Source organism: Clarias gariepinus, chromosome 8 (assembly GCF_024256425.1).
Source record: "Clarias gariepinus isolate MV-2021 ecotype Netherlands chromosome 8, CGAR_prim_01v2, whole genome shotgun sequence".
In the NCBI taxonomy this organism is placed as follows: domain Eukaryota; kingdom Metazoa; phylum Chordata; class Actinopteri; order Siluriformes; family Clariidae; genus Clarias; species Clarias gariepinus.
Genome location: NC_071107.1, coordinates 13931827 through 13947208, shown reverse-complemented (window position 1 = coordinate 13947208; position 15382 = coordinate 13931827). Strand labels below are relative to the sequence as shown.

Below are 15382 nucleotides of genomic sequence, written 5' to 3'. Positions count from 1 at the left end.
ACATTGATCTGCTTCCCACTTTAACTAACTTGTTGAATATTTTACTGAACTACTTCAACGCCACTTAAACGAAATGTTTAATTTTATTGTGGTGTGTTTTAACAAAAACAAAAAAGGACATTAAAAAGTTGCGTATACAGTATAACTGGTATATGCTTTATTATGCGGTAGTTAAACTGCCTGATCCACAGAAAAGTCTTGTTTCCAGATGAACTCTGCTGAGTAGTTATTGACTTGATCACAGCTGGCAGCACATGTGAACACGACCAAAGTCCCCCAGTCTATGCTAGCATCTGGTCTATCCACCTTCAGATGGTTAAGCAACTGAGGCATGACCTGAAATAAATGCATATTATTGGTTTGTTAATTATTTATAATAAAAGTGCATGCTTGTGTTTGAAGCTGTCGGCACCAATAAGGCACAGCTAATATACCTAATTACCTGAAATTCAAAGATTCTGTTGGCACCACATGGGCATTTTGGAATGTCGTCTTTACCTGGTACATGTTTAGATGACACCCAAAGTGGAGATCCTTCACGGCAATACCGCAAGACCTTTAAAACATGATAAATGCAGTAAAGTGTGTTGGTTGCCCCTGACCCACCCTTGCACAGGTTCATCAGTTTGTTCAACCATATCTTGGCCAAATGCTGTAGTCTATGCTGTAATGTGTCCTTCTCACTTTTAAGTGGAAGTACCTGAAATATCTGTATTCTATACATATTCCCGCTTCCTTTATTACATATCTTACAACTTATTTATTGACCGTATACTTAATTAGAACTGACCTGATGTGGCTCTGTAGCTATGCGCTCTTTAAATTTCTGAAATATTTTACTGTCCTGTGATTCATGGAGAGCCATAGACTCCAACTCGCTCTCCTCCAAATCTGTAAAAAAGATCACTGCAACAAAATCTCTTAATTATCCCGATTCAAAATTAAAAATTAATTATAAATTACCTGAAGATGCAATATTGGCTTGCTGCAATGAATTTGAATCAGGTGGCTCATCATCTGTTACTAGGAGTTTCTCAGGTTCTGTTACCAACTCCCACTCAGGAAACAGAAACATATTTACAGCATCAGACACAGAGGAAGCTGTTTGACAGAGTTAGAAATAAAAAGAACACAAGTTGGATTGTAATGTTTTTGTATGGAATGGATAAAAGTTTTCTCAGTATATGGGATGTGATTATCTTTCCATACTCACTACTGCATTCTTTTTTATGTCGTTGTTTCCAGTCTGTTGCCTGATGCTCTTTGCTGCAGTATGTGACTGTGTGGCAGCGGGAACACGCTTTGTGTCCAGCGCAGCCACATAGCCTGCACAGTTTTACTCCTGATCCTAGTACACACTCATCATCTGCCCTGGCAGCTGGCTCTTCATCAGAGGGAGGGTCATATGGATAGAAGTCATTTTTTCTTGGTAACTGGCTTCTATACACTGAGGGGAAGAAAAAAAATCAATCATCGTTAAATAGCAATCTATGTAAGACCATATCACAATAACTCAACTGAATCAGCGATCTTTAAACTTTTCAAAATAATATTCTTTATAGAAATGCTTCTCTAAGTGGGCTCCAGGGGGCATAGCCAGGGGGTCTACAATTTATACTCCAGTGTACACCTGAAAACCTACTACAAACACAATTTTTATTTTATTATGCAACATTCTAAGACTTTATTTTGTACGGTCAAAAATGTTTAATTTAAAAAAATATATCATTGCATATTTTAGACCTGAATGTTAAAATATTATGAACCTGAAAATTTACTACACCTGTTATTACTACTACCTCTACTACTACCATGTTGAGCATCCTGTTTTAGCCCCCAAGTCATTGAAAGTGCTTTCACTTTTCAATAATTAATATTTAGACAATCAAATTATTTACACCAACTAATAATAACATTGTTCTTATTAAAGTGGCACCTGATAAGTTTAATTTGAGCCTTTATTTATCACATATACATTACTGCAATTTTTTGCAACTTTTTTTTTTTAGATAGATACCAGTTTTAGATGGATACAAAAAAACATAATGTACACTCCTGTGATTTGCATGAAAGGAGCAAGTGTGACAAAGTTACCAGAAAAACTCATTCTCCAGCATGCTCAATAAAACCTAAGAGTAAGCAGTAAGTTTTTTACTTCAAATATTGACTATTTTATTATTTTTATGCTCTTTATAAAAGTTTCTTTTATGCAGAAATGTTTTCAAAAGTATGTATTGCTTATGCCATATCTTTGTATGTGACCAAGGCTTTTGCACAATACTATAAGTAAAACAGTTGTTAGGTTTGTTAGGTAATGTTATTTATTTATTAATTTTTAAGTTATATATGGGAAATACTGAATGATTATGTACATAATTATGCAGACATGATAAACATATATAACAAAACTGGTACAGCATATAATATGGTGCCTAAAACTTTTGCACGGTACTGTATATTAAATATTGTTCCTTAATATAACATATTATAAAATATTATAATATGACAAAAATATTTTCTGTACAGCTTATAAAATTATCAAATAATTTATTTACATTTCAACAGTATACATGCTATTATAAGGGAGCACTCTGAAGTACACTGTGGAACGAAACACAGCCAGGGTTAAGAGCCTTTCCCAAGTGCTATCATATTTGGCAAGTGAACAGTTTGTTTTCAAAATTGATGTGTTGCAAGCAGGAGAAATGGGAAAGTGTAAGGATCTGAACAACTTTGACAAGGGCTAAATTGTGATGGCTAAACTTTGGGTCAAAGCATCTAAATTGGAAGGTCTTGTGATGTGTTCCCAGTTTGCAGTGGTAAGTACGTACCAAAAGCATCCTGATTCCACAGAAGAGCTACTGTAGCACACATTGCAAAAAATATATATATATTATGCTGGCCCTGATATAAAGATGTCAGAACACAGAGTGTCTCACAGCTTGAATGTTATTTTAACACCTACTTAATCATTGTTGCAGATTAAGTACACCCCTTTACTGAAATGGTGTTCCCTAATAAAAGTTGACCCTGTCACACTACAGAAACTATTCAGGAATCATTTGAAAGATCAAGATGTGACTTGACTTCCAAATTCCCTAAATATAAATCCGCTCGAGCATCTGTGGGAGTGCCTGGACAAACAAGTCCGATTCGTGGAGGTCCCCTATGCAACCTGGAAAACTTAAAGATCTGCTGCTAACGTCTTAGTTCCAGATACCACAGAATACCTTCAGAGAGGTCTTGTAGATTTCAAGCCTTGACGTGTCAGGGTCGTTTTGGTGGCACAAGGAGACCGCCATCATATTTTGCAGACTGTTTTAATTTTATATAGGATCGGTGTACATTATGGAAATGAAAGTAAAAACAGAACATTTAAAGAATTTGGATTATGCAGGGGCGGGAAGTATATATAAAAGGAGTAAAGACGCAGATACATGGTGGTTGGTTCTGTTGTTTTGATCTGTACAGTACAGTATTTGCTGGCACTGTTCCAGGCTGTCAAAGTAAGTTTACCTTTAAAACACCGGTTGTCGTTCGCAGTGTAGCACGCGGGAGTCTTACAGCAGAATACGTACAGTGTCCGATGAAAACTCCGCTCTTGCCCGACAATAGGCGCATAAACCTGTAACAGAAATACTGTCGGAAGCTGGCATGTTTCACACACAAGCTCGGCGACGGTCGGTAAATTCAGCAGGCTGAGCCACGCGGGCTTCCCGCCGACTTTACTGGGAAACTGAGCGCTCGCGAGCTGCCAACGCTCTGCCTCCTCTAAAAAGCCCAACACAACCCCGGTTTCCCTTTCTGAATCCGTACGGCTTCCAGACATCTGTGCCAAGTTTAATTTTCAGCATCAACTAACACTTCAGCACAACATGCTTTCCTGTGTTCCGTAATAACGTCCGGGTTGAAACAGAAGTAGTGGTGAGAAGTGACCGCGCTGCTGCGGTCCTAATGCAATCTGTAAAGATACATTCAGCTTGCTTCCATAACAAGCATTTGCCTACAAATAACTCACTTAAAGTTCTTAAACTTAAAAGTTTACAATAACTTAAAGTTCTAATGAAACAAGTCCGCATCATTTGCAATTTCAGTTTCAGACATCGACTTTGCAATATTCAATAATCTGGTCTCTACAGCCTGTGAATAAACCAATTATGAGAGACATTGGAACTGCAGTTTTCTCGACACCAATGACTTGCATGAAGTTGTAGTAACATTTGTAACTTCGCGGTCAACACATTTGATTGGCTGTCGGATTTCTGGTTCACTGGTAAAAACACTTATGTCACCATATAAATACAAAGAAAACACTACTTCGTTTTTCTTGGATTGTCAGTGGTGATTAGATTTAGCAAACACTTTATTTTTATTGTTTAATAAATATAGTGATACTAAAGTTTACTTTATGTATTTCCACTTTCACTCAATGTTTTATAAGGTAAAACTAAATCACCTAAATTCCAACATTGAAGCGAAGACAGAAAAAAGACAGATGGCTAAATGTACTTCCAGTGTCGAGGGCTCGATTCTAACCTCAGGTCTGTGTGAATGGAGTGTGCATGTTCTCCCCGTGCTTGGTGGGTTTCCCCCTACAGTCCAAAGACATGCAGATTATGCTAACTGGCGCTCCCAAATTGCCCAGTGTGTGTGTGTGTGTGTGTGTGTGTGTGCCCTGCGATGGGTTGACACCCTGTCCAGGGAGTTCCCCCAGCTCGTGCCTTAAGTCTCCTGGTGACCGTGTACACAAGATAAAGCGATGGAAAAGATATATGAATTAATACCTTTGACCATTGACATGATACTCTGCCTATTATGTGTAACGCCGCCCCAGTTCCAGACCTCAAAGATTCCAAACAGGGAAAGACCCTCATGTAGAAATTAACTGCTGAAACACACCATAAATATCAATATTCAAACCTTGTTTTATTGTCATGACGATTATGGACATTTCCATTTCCAAAGCTCAGTTAAAGACTTTGGGAACAAGTAAAAAAAAATAACTACAGAAAAGTATAGATATAAACAAATATACATACAGTACATTATGTATATTTGTACAAATACACATAAAGTACATCTCATAAAATAATAATAATAATAATAATAATAATAATATCCACTAGATGGCAGAATTGAGCTGATGTATATATTTTAACGAGATACTGGCATTAGATTTTTGACTTTTTTTTTTTTTTTTTACTTGGGATTAAATCTTAGTGATATCCACACTGCTGTATTCATATCGCTGTCTAGAGTACATATCAGTACTGACAGACACCTATGTGACCATTTATAGCTCGGTTTATGTTAGTTTATAAAGAGGATCCAAGAATTAAAAAAAAACTTATTTAGCACAATTCACTCTACAAAATATTACATGCAAAGAGAGTAGAACTGATTCTGTATATACTGAAAGCTACATAGTTAAGTACAGGTCAAGTGAACGTCATCAGAAACATGTTCTCTTCGCGCGTGTAATTGAAATGTGTGCGCGCGCGCGCGCTGGATGATGTCATCTTGATGGAGTAAAACGATGGGGCCGGGTCACATGGTCGAGGAGAGGAGGAGTGGATCCTCATCATCCTCAGTTCAAAACCGAATCCAAGTTTGTGTCTGCACCATTCACTCTTTGCTCGCATTTGGACGTGTCTAAAATTAACTGGACTTTATTTAACTGGATCTGTTTTGCACATGGATATTACTTTCGTGTTCTGGGACACAGCAGGGATATCTTCTCATAGACTAGGGCTAAGCATGAACGCGTGTGGACTAAAGAAATCAGGGGTATCCTAACAGTGTTGGGCTGTCTGTGTGCAGCGATGCCTCCACAGGGTGTTGGGGAGTACAAACCCGTGTCAGGCTCTTCAGTGCCTCCGGTACCACCGCGCAGATTTAGGAGTAAAGATGTGGGCAGAAAGAGCCGCTGGGGCTCGGCGCCGGAGCGCAGGGTGAAGTGCGTGCTGGTCGGAGACGGAGCCGTTGGCAAAACAAGTCTGATCATCAGTTACACCACAAATGGCTACCCCACGGAGTATGTTCCAACGGCTTTTGATAACTTTTCAGGTAACTAATAAGAGCATAAAATGAATATTTATAAAGTGATCTCCAACACGTGTCTTTCAGTCAGCTACATTTACGTATTTAAAGTCTCTTTTCACCTTGAGCTTGGGAAAGATATTGTATACAGTTTAGAGATAAATAAATATCAATCAATCAGACCTGATTTAAAATATTGTGTAACAAATTTATCCAGAAACGTTGTTTTGAGTGCTAACCGGGTTTTAAACATACTTTATGTTTCACAGTGAATATAAAGTATGTTTAAAACCCATTATTACACTTTGATGACTGCTGTTTATATTATATTATATTATATTATATTATATTAAGTTGGCATGGTTACGTAGTGCTTAGCACTGTGGCCTTGCACCTTCAGGGTCGAAGGTTCGAGTCCCGCCTCAGGTCTGTGTGCGTGGAGTTTGCATGTTCTCCCCATTTTTTTGGTTTTCCTCCCACACTCCAAAGATTCCCAAGGCATTCCCAAATAGCTCGTACTGTGTGTATCCCCTATGATGGATTGGCACCCCATCCAGGGTTACCCATGCCTTGTTCCCGGTATATTACATCCCAAGGAAAAAAACAGATACAAAAAAACTGTACATTACTCACTCTAAAAAGTTTTAGTAAACATTGTGTACCTTCAAAATTGATGTACAGGACACTGTATGTCCAAATGTATATGCCTCCCTGACCATCATATTCACATATAGTTCTTTCTTAAATTGTTGTCCCAAAGTTGAAAGCACAAAATTGTCTAACTTGTACAGACGGCATTAAGATTGCCATTCACCAGAGCTAAGAAGCCCATACTTCAAAACTCTTTCATCATGACAATGCTCAGAGCAAGTTCTTACGTCAACCCCACTGAAAAGCTCTGGGACAACTGCACACAAGGCAAGTCCATTTTAATGCGACATCAGTGTCTGACCTTACTAATGCTCTTGTGGCTAAATATACAAATCCCTGCAGCCATCTCCAAAAAATTTGAGAAAAGCCTTCCGAATGGTGCAGAGCACCAACTTTATATTAATACCCACTGATTTGGATCTGGGCATTAATATACACCAACACTGGAGCTTCAATATGCTTGTGCATGTGTGATGGTCCTGCATCCACATATTTTTGTGCATATTGTGTACATAACTGTTGTAACTTTCTGCACAGAATGTACATTGTAACAAAAATAACATTTCCCCAACACTAAAAGGAATTATATGATTAGGTAAATTAGATGGGAGCAAAATCTGTGTGGCCTGAAAACTCCATAATAGGTTTCAATAGACTGCTATTATCCTAGTCTGTCCCCCATACCAGTGTAGGGGAGAGAGGAAGGAAGTTCCACCAGACATATGGTGGTCTCTGATTTGGATTTGATTTTTTTCTGCAGCGGTTGTCGCAGTTGATGGCAAGCCTGTGAAACTCCAGCTGTGTGACACCGCAGGCCAGGTCAGTGCAGAATTCCTCTGATCACAACACATCACCTCACACATGCACCTTACGGACAGGCAGCTTCTGTCTGTGCAGCCTCTGGATTCTTTCATTATGTAAACATATGACACATTGTTTATGCAAGAGTGCTGACTTAAGCTCTGGTTTTGTTTTTGTACACTCCTTAAGTAGTTGTTTATTCTCTGAATATGTGGAGGAAGTGAAAAGAGAGAGATTTTCAATTGGTCATGACAGAGTTAAAGTAGAATAAAGCCAAGTGAGTAATGAATTGCTCAGATGTTCTTGCTGATACAGCAAGAACGATACTGAGTTTTGGTAAAGTTTACCAGAGTGGACTTACTGCTTCCTCCTGTGGGAATGTAGAAATAATTTTACATCCGTCAAATACTGTATATAGCAGTGCATTAGTGAAGAACCAGCTCTAGGGGACTGCAAATAGGAAGTGCTGTAATTGTGATAAATGATTCATGATCCGGGAAAAAGGAGGCCTACTTTTGGTCGAGGCACAGCTGGGGCGAGTCAGTGGAAACGTGAGACCAGTGTGTTTTAAGGAGCCAAGCGGGCTGGGGAAAGAGTGAGCAGGGAAGTCTGCCAGGATGACATGGAGCAGCACTGCTGTCTTGATAGAGAAAGAATGATTTAGATTTCATTTTGGGGTCAGGAGACAAGCAAGTGGAAGCAAGATAGTAAGTGTTAGCAAACATAAATATTTATTATAAATAATGAATTTGTTTTCAAAAGGTGACATGGTGACATTTTAAAATGTCACTTATAAGCATCTAATAAAATTGAAGCTATCTAAAGAAGTATGAGCTTAAGAAGACGCATATAGACCCAGAATAATGTCTTGTGATTTTTTCTTTGTTTAGGTAAACAGGGAAATGAAATTTTATAATGGCATCTGCCAGCCAGCTAAAGAAATGTTGTTTATATTAGTCACTGCAACCACGGTAATTAACTTTATAACTAACGTTTTTAAAAAGCTTAACTGGTATGAATCATGAATGTTTTTCCCTTGTGGTGAGAAAATCCCAGTTAACTAAACTTTAAGGAAATGGCTTTTTCCATGTGAACTAGTTCCAGTCCAAAGGTTTATGAGGAAAAGTGAAAGTGGTGGAAAGCTTTGTTAATAAACCCCTCTATTTTGTTAGATTTTATCTTAAGTGCTGGTTGATATCACAGATCTGGATAAAGTCCTACTGAAATATATTTTATATACTGATGTATAAAACAGTTAGTTTTGACCGAGTAATCAGATTAGGTAAGAGGCATTCTGCGAGTGATAACAACACATGATAACGGCACTAGAACGTTTAACTATATGTCTCACGCCACGTCTCAGGTCTTGAGGGGTTGGTTTCAGCATGAGTAAAATGGGCTGGTATGGTCTACAGAACTAAGGAGAAAGCAGCTACTGTACATGCCAAAGCCCACATTCAAAAACAGTAATCAAAGCAGTTTCAGCAAGAAAACTCATCTGATAATGTTGTCATCTTAAACAATACTTCATCTACTTAATATTTGCTTTTAAATCATTCTGAATTGTCTCAGGACTGTCTGTGTTGTTTTATTTATGCCTAAGGTTAACTACAAAGCTAACTAGCTTTTAACCCAAGGCTGAATTCAAAGTAGAAACTGTTTAAATACAATGTACACTTAAAGCACTACAATACAAGTGTCAATGCAAAATAAATGAATACATTTCCTACCTCTGATGTAATTCAGGACTATCCACTAATAGATTTGATGCCCTTGACAAACTTTTTTCTGCATTTTCTTTCCAGGATGAGTTTGACAAACTGCGACCTCTGTGCTACACCAATGCTGACGTCTTCCTGTTGTGCTTCAGTGTCGTCACACCATCCTCGTTCCAGAATGTCAGGGAAAAATGGGTGCCTGAGATCCGACGCCACTGTCCACGCACACCCATCCTGCTAGTGGGCACACAGGCTGACCTCCGCCAAGACGTCAACATTCTCATCCAGCTGGCCAAGTACAAAGAGCGTCCAGTGGAGCCACAAGAGGCGTACACATGTGCTGAGGAGGTGCATGCTGTGTCTTATATGGAGTGCTCAGCACTTACCCAGAAGAACTTGAAAGAGGTGTTTGATGCAGCGATACTTGCCTGTATTCAGAACATGGACAGCCAGCAGCACAGGTTGAAGAAGCGGACACCTAATAAGATGAGGACACTGTCCAAGTCTTGGTGGAGGAAATACTGCTGTTTGACATGAATAGACAAGAGGGATATTCACTCTTGGAGAATTTCAGTTAAAACTGTTGGCTTGGGGGGTTCCTCAAGTAATTTATGAACATAGATTAAGAGTTTTACTGAAATGTGATGATGAAACAGGGCAGAAGAAAAAGAATGAAATAAAAATATTTTATAGACTGTAACTACACCAATCCCTTCATTACAGTGGAAAATGCAAAACTGCCCTTTGAACCAAGTTGTGTCTTGTTTCACGTTCCTGCCCCAGCCACTGTTTTCCCTTTGTCTTAAATACCCGAGAGCAAGGAGAATTAAACATGCAGTGTAGTATTGCAAAGCAGAGCCATATAGAATTCCCTTTTTCACTTGATAAACTCATAAAATCATTATTGCGGATGCAGGTAATTTAATATTGGTAAAATCGTATGTATCTGAAGTTACTTTTTCTGAAATTCAGACTACTCAGCCTACACTGTGAAATAACAAAGATCACTTGGGTGGTCCAAGATAGGGGACAATAGTCCACCAATATTTATGATCTGTCCTTTTTACAACATAAAATTGTTTCTAAACTTAATTGAATTACATAAACGAACAGCTTTCCTCAAGCTGGGATATTGCAATTTTCTGTTGGCAAGCTGCCAAGACATGCTTCACTCAAGGGTTACTAAAGGTTACAACCTTCTGGTAAATCTGTCAAAACCAAATTAAGATGTTTATTTAAAAGTCGAATTAATACTCTAGTTCAGTCTTAGTATTCTGACATCGGTTTGTTTTCGATCTGTGAGGTTCTGTGAGGTTGAAGGACCTCACAGTTCAAAATCAGCTGAATGAACAAAGGGCTTGTTTACTTTATGACTTCATCCAGAGCTTCCATTTAAAGCATACCATGAGTTCATGGTCAGTAAGTGTGTATTAACCAGGCCAGTTAAAATTCGTGTATGTTCTGCATGTGCAACATAAAAAAAACAATGTTTGCTTTTTATGTCACTAGGCATTGGTTGTTTATCTGTTATAAAGATAAGGGGTATAATAGGGGTTAGTATATACAGTTACACAGGAGTTCCATGAAATTACAGATTGCTATCTTACAGAACTGAAGTTTCAGAAAGCTTGGATAATGCTGATAAATTTGAATGTATAACTTTAATAAATCAGTATAGTTAGATGCAGTGTATAATATTTACAATTTCTGTATTTTTATGTTCATTTGCATAAAAAACAATCCAGTTATTCATACATTTCTTACAGCAAACTAGCAAATATGAAACTATGAAAGCTGGGTGTATCGAGTGTATAAATAGCCTAAAATAATGTGATATACATAGAAAAATGTGAGTACACCAATATCCAAAAGGGTCTGTAAAGCTCAGTTAAAGCCGTCTCATACAGGGTTTGTTTAATAAGTCGAAAACAAGAGACCCTAGGGGATTATATTTCTTTCCTGCTATTGCCCTTTCAATTTAATGTTACAAACGAATACAATCTTTTTTTATTTTCTTTAAAAATAAAAATCCTAACCATATACAGTCCATATGACATATTCAAAGTCATATTAATAGCTAATAGCATTTGTGATTACAGTTATTAACAATAAAAGTGCTGTTGGTCATTAGGAATCAGTCTCCAGAACTTCTCTATCTGAATTCAATAAGCATAAAAATGTCTATTAAACAACATCGTTATCTCCAGCCTGAAGTCTTGATCAACTCTATGGTTATGAATCACTAGCATCAGTTATTGCTCAACATTTTCCCAATTGTTGTAAAATGCTAGAGCTTTCTTCTCGGGTAAATAATTGATAAGGTCCACATACGTAGGATGAACTGGAAAAGTCACCTGCTGAAGCGGGACATGAGCAAGTGAAAATGGAGTGGCATTGAATAGAGAGGTTAAAGTTTCACAAGATAAGCAGTGGTAGACACCAGAGTATCAGCAAGCCTGCCCTTCCCATCATGCTTGTATCAGCAATGAACTGAAGCTGATGTCTTTTTGAAGGTTGCCATCCTATAGTAAAAAGCAAAAATAGCTCCTCATGTCTACCATCCATAAGAGTGTAAGTGAATGTTGAGAAATGGAGTTACTGGCTTTCTGAATGTGAAAAACTGAATAACTGCACATGTGAAAGAGAATGATCACTGGAGACATATAAAACTGGACATAAAGGTGCTGTTAAAAGATTTTTGAACACAATACTTGGTACACTGCAGTCAACATGTTACACATTCATTTGTTAAGTGACATTATGTTTGAATTATGTTTGGTATTTTGCTAATCAGTCTGAATTAAACTGAATGTTGGTTGATAAAAGACAGAATTTCAGGCTACAGTGCAGTTCACTTTTTTATTGTCAAATTGCAACACTGTGAACTGCGGGTTTTTGAGGTTAATGAGCTTACTGTAAGATGTTGTAAGATTTACCAGAGATGAAAATATCCCCAGGACCTGGTCACGACCCGGTGGGATATGATACGAGATGAAAGAATAGCAGAGAATTATATAAAGATTATTATTTTTAGATGGAAAATATCTACTCTAAGTCTCTCTATTGTCTAATTACAACTGAAGAAACCATGTTGTCTATATTAATTATATACCAATTATATAGTTAATTATAGTGTAAGTATAGTAGGTTTGCCTGATATTGATTCCTTCCTGAATGTAAATGGAGATATGTTCAATTGTAAAATTTTGTATTTTTGTAAGTATTTAATTTATGCTTTCAAAATAGTTCCATCATAGTTCCATACTCAGATTAGAAAATATTTTCATATGTCATATTTCATAATTGCATATTTTTCTTGCATGATTAAACTGTTTAATGTAAACTTTTTTGTTCTTTCAGTATATTCAATGCAATACAGTACAACAAAATACAAAATACACAAACACACTCTGCATGGCCAAAAAAAAAGGCATGATATTTCTTTGGACTGTCGTTTGCTTTGAATACGTCCATGGCATCATCTCGATAAGCTTATGCAATCTCACAACGTATACACAATTGTATTGATGATGGGACCATAGGACCACTGCATAAATTCTTCTCCAGCACATTCCAAAGATTCTCAATGGGGTTAAGATCTGGACTCTGTGGCAGCCTATACAAAATTTAAGTGAAAATGATGTCTCATGCTCTCTGAATCACTCTTTCACAATTTAAGAAATTTCGCAATTATGAATCCTAGCTAAAACCAACAGCCCTGAAAATGACCTGGACCTGACCAACAGAAGCAATGCCACATCATAACATAACAGACTTATACGCCAGACATTAGGCATGATGTGTGCATCACTTAATCCACCTCTGTTCTTACCTTGATGCGTAGATCACAAATCTGGAGTCATTAGACGATATGACATTTTTCCAATGCTACACAGTCCATTCTTTATGCTCACTAGCAAGCTGATTAATCAGAGTTCTCTTTGCATTGTGTACGTGGAAATGCCCTTACATTCATTATTTTATTCCACTAAGCATTAAAGTGATCTCCCATCACGCTTATTCGTTAGTTAAGTTAAGTATAGTTTTTCTGACCATATTTCTTCTTTAAAGATGATGGATGACCACTATCCTTCCAGGTTTTAATAATGCGTTTTCAGTTCTTAACCCAATTTTATTATGTTCCGACAAACTCCTTAGTTGTTTTCTTGATGCAGGACAATAATTTGACCCTTCTAAAAACAAAGTAAAGCCTTGACCACATAATATGTTGACTGACATGCTTGTTTAAGAAATGTGAAGCTACTCATTGCATTAGTTAGGGTTAAATAACTTGTTTCCAGCTGAATCAGTGAAGTAATTATCCAATAAAAGGCTTTTAAATATTTGAATAATTAAATCCAGATGGAGACTTTTTTTTTTTTTTGGCCAGGCAACGGCCAAAAATAATAAAGTTATTTATTAATGTGAAATTCATTTGGGTTACTATTGGTGAGCTGCCTTAATGTCACATTAGAGCCAGGAAAAATCTTTCGTGACATGCATTCCTTTGAAATTGAGTTAAAGAATATATATATTATGTGTGTTATACTGGAGTTATTAACATTTAAAGAATCTTTGTCATTCTCAGCCAAAAGTCAAGATGTTTTTAATGTTCAATGAATTGCCCTTTTCAATCAAGATTCATTTCAAGAAGTCATTTAAAAACACACTCTCTGACTGTTTTTTCAATTGATTAATTACATTTTTAATTCAAACTGAAACATATGAGCTGTAAAGGATGAAGTGACAGGGTACACACAGAATGTAAAAATAAAGAAAAGAAAACCTCATATTTTGTCCACCTCACATGTGTGTGTGTGTGTGTGTGTGTGTGTGTGTGTGCGTGCGTGTGTTCAGGGAATTGTTCAGGCTCTATATAAAGCCCTCAGCAGAAGACCAGCACTTTTAACCTAGGGTAACCCAATTTAATTGGGTCCAGGATTTTTGTAGTATTTGATAAGTCAATCCCATACTTTTGTTCACATTTGTTTGCTTTCTTGACATCATTTAATTAACCAACTTTTAATTAATTTATGTACTGAAGTTCTCTGCAATAAGTCACAACTAGAAGAAGAACATTGTGTTCTCTAGATGTTTAATATGAATGCAGCCTGAACTCTGTGCTCTCCACATCTGTAAGCGTGTCTGGAAGAAATTATACTTTAACAGAATTATTAGCACTCTGTGTACTGATTTCTAAGCACTGTAAACACCACTGCATGTTGCATCTAAATGCTCAGCTGTCAGTAAATCCACTGTGGAACATATTTACTCTCTATAGCTTTTGTAGATTTTATGTAAAAAAAAAACCAACAACATATAGGGCAAGTCTTTGGCAGAAAGCATTTTAAAATGTGCAGTGATAACCAGCAACAGGAATGGGGATGAGCAAGTGCATAAGAATTCTGGTTGATTAGATCAAAGCAAATAAATTAAAAACATGAGGCGCTGCATCCTTTATAATATCATTAATGCATACAATACCAGTCAAAGGTTTAAACAGACCTTCATTCATTTCAATTCATTGAAATTCCATTATTTATTTTTCATACATTGCAGAAAAATACAAGGACATCAAAATGATAAATTAATACATATGGAGTTATGTAATTAAGTAAAGAGAAAAAAATAGCCCATCATTACTTATATGAATGTCAATCCATTCTGGACAAAGGAGAAATTCATTTAGAGTTACCAGTGCAAGAAGTAGACACAAAAGGTCTGAGAAGTTTATTTCATATTTTGAAAAAAAGGGACACATCCTACCACATAAAATATGTGGACAATACTAAGTACCCCTCTGATTTAAAAGCTTGTAGATCCACTCTTAGCAGCAATAACTTCAAGTAATCATTTAATGTATGACTTTATCAGTCTCGCACATCGTATTGGGCAATTTGTCTTTACAACTTTGCTTCTGTTCATTGAGGTTTTTGGGCATTCATTTATGCACAGATCTGTTAAGGTCCTGCCACAGCATTTCAATTGGGTTGAGGTCTCAACTAGGCCATTTTAAAACCTTAATTCTTTTCTCTTTTTTTAGCCATTCTGATGTAGATTTACTGGTTCGGGTCGTTATCCTGTTGCATGACCGAATTTCAGCCAAGCTTTACTTGTCAGACAGATTGCCTCAAATTTTCCTCTAGAATACTCTGGTATACAGAGGAGTTCAT

At 37.0% G+C, this 15382-nt stretch overlaps 2 protein-coding genes across 3 annotated transcripts; one reads left to right on the top strand and one right to left on the bottom strand.

The window, feature by feature from the left end:
• Positions 1–64: 64 nt before the first annotated feature.
• On the bottom strand, positions 65–3917 carry pdcd2 (programmed cell death 2). Of its 2 annotated transcripts, none has more exons than XM_053502017.1 (6): positions 3517–3917; positions 1214–1447; positions 964–1101; positions 791–891; positions 499–556; positions 65–336 (listed from the first exon to the last, which is right to left on the bottom strand). In XM_053502017.1, the coding sequence occupies exons 1-6, from the start codon at positions 3827–3829 to the stop codon at positions 317–319; spliced, it is 864 nt and encodes a 287-aa protein (XP_053357992.1). In that variant the 5' UTR covers positions 3830–3917; the 3' UTR covers positions 65–316. The 2 variants fall into 2 exon arrangements, with proteins under 2 accessions (XP_053357992.1, XP_053357991.1); XM_053502016.1 differs by having other exon boundaries at positions 443–556; positions 3517–3915.
• Positions 3918–5583: 1666 nt separating this feature from the next.
• rhoua (ras homolog family member Ua) lies at positions 5584–10714 on the top strand. Its single transcript, XM_053502034.1, has 3 exons — positions 5584–6066; positions 7451–7509; positions 9297–10714. The coding sequence occupies exons 1-3, from the start codon at positions 5823–5825 to the stop codon at positions 9744–9746; spliced, it is 753 nt and encodes a 250-aa protein (XP_053358009.1). The 5' UTR covers positions 5584–5822; the 3' UTR covers positions 9747–10714.
• Positions 10715–15382: the final 4668 nt, after the last annotated feature.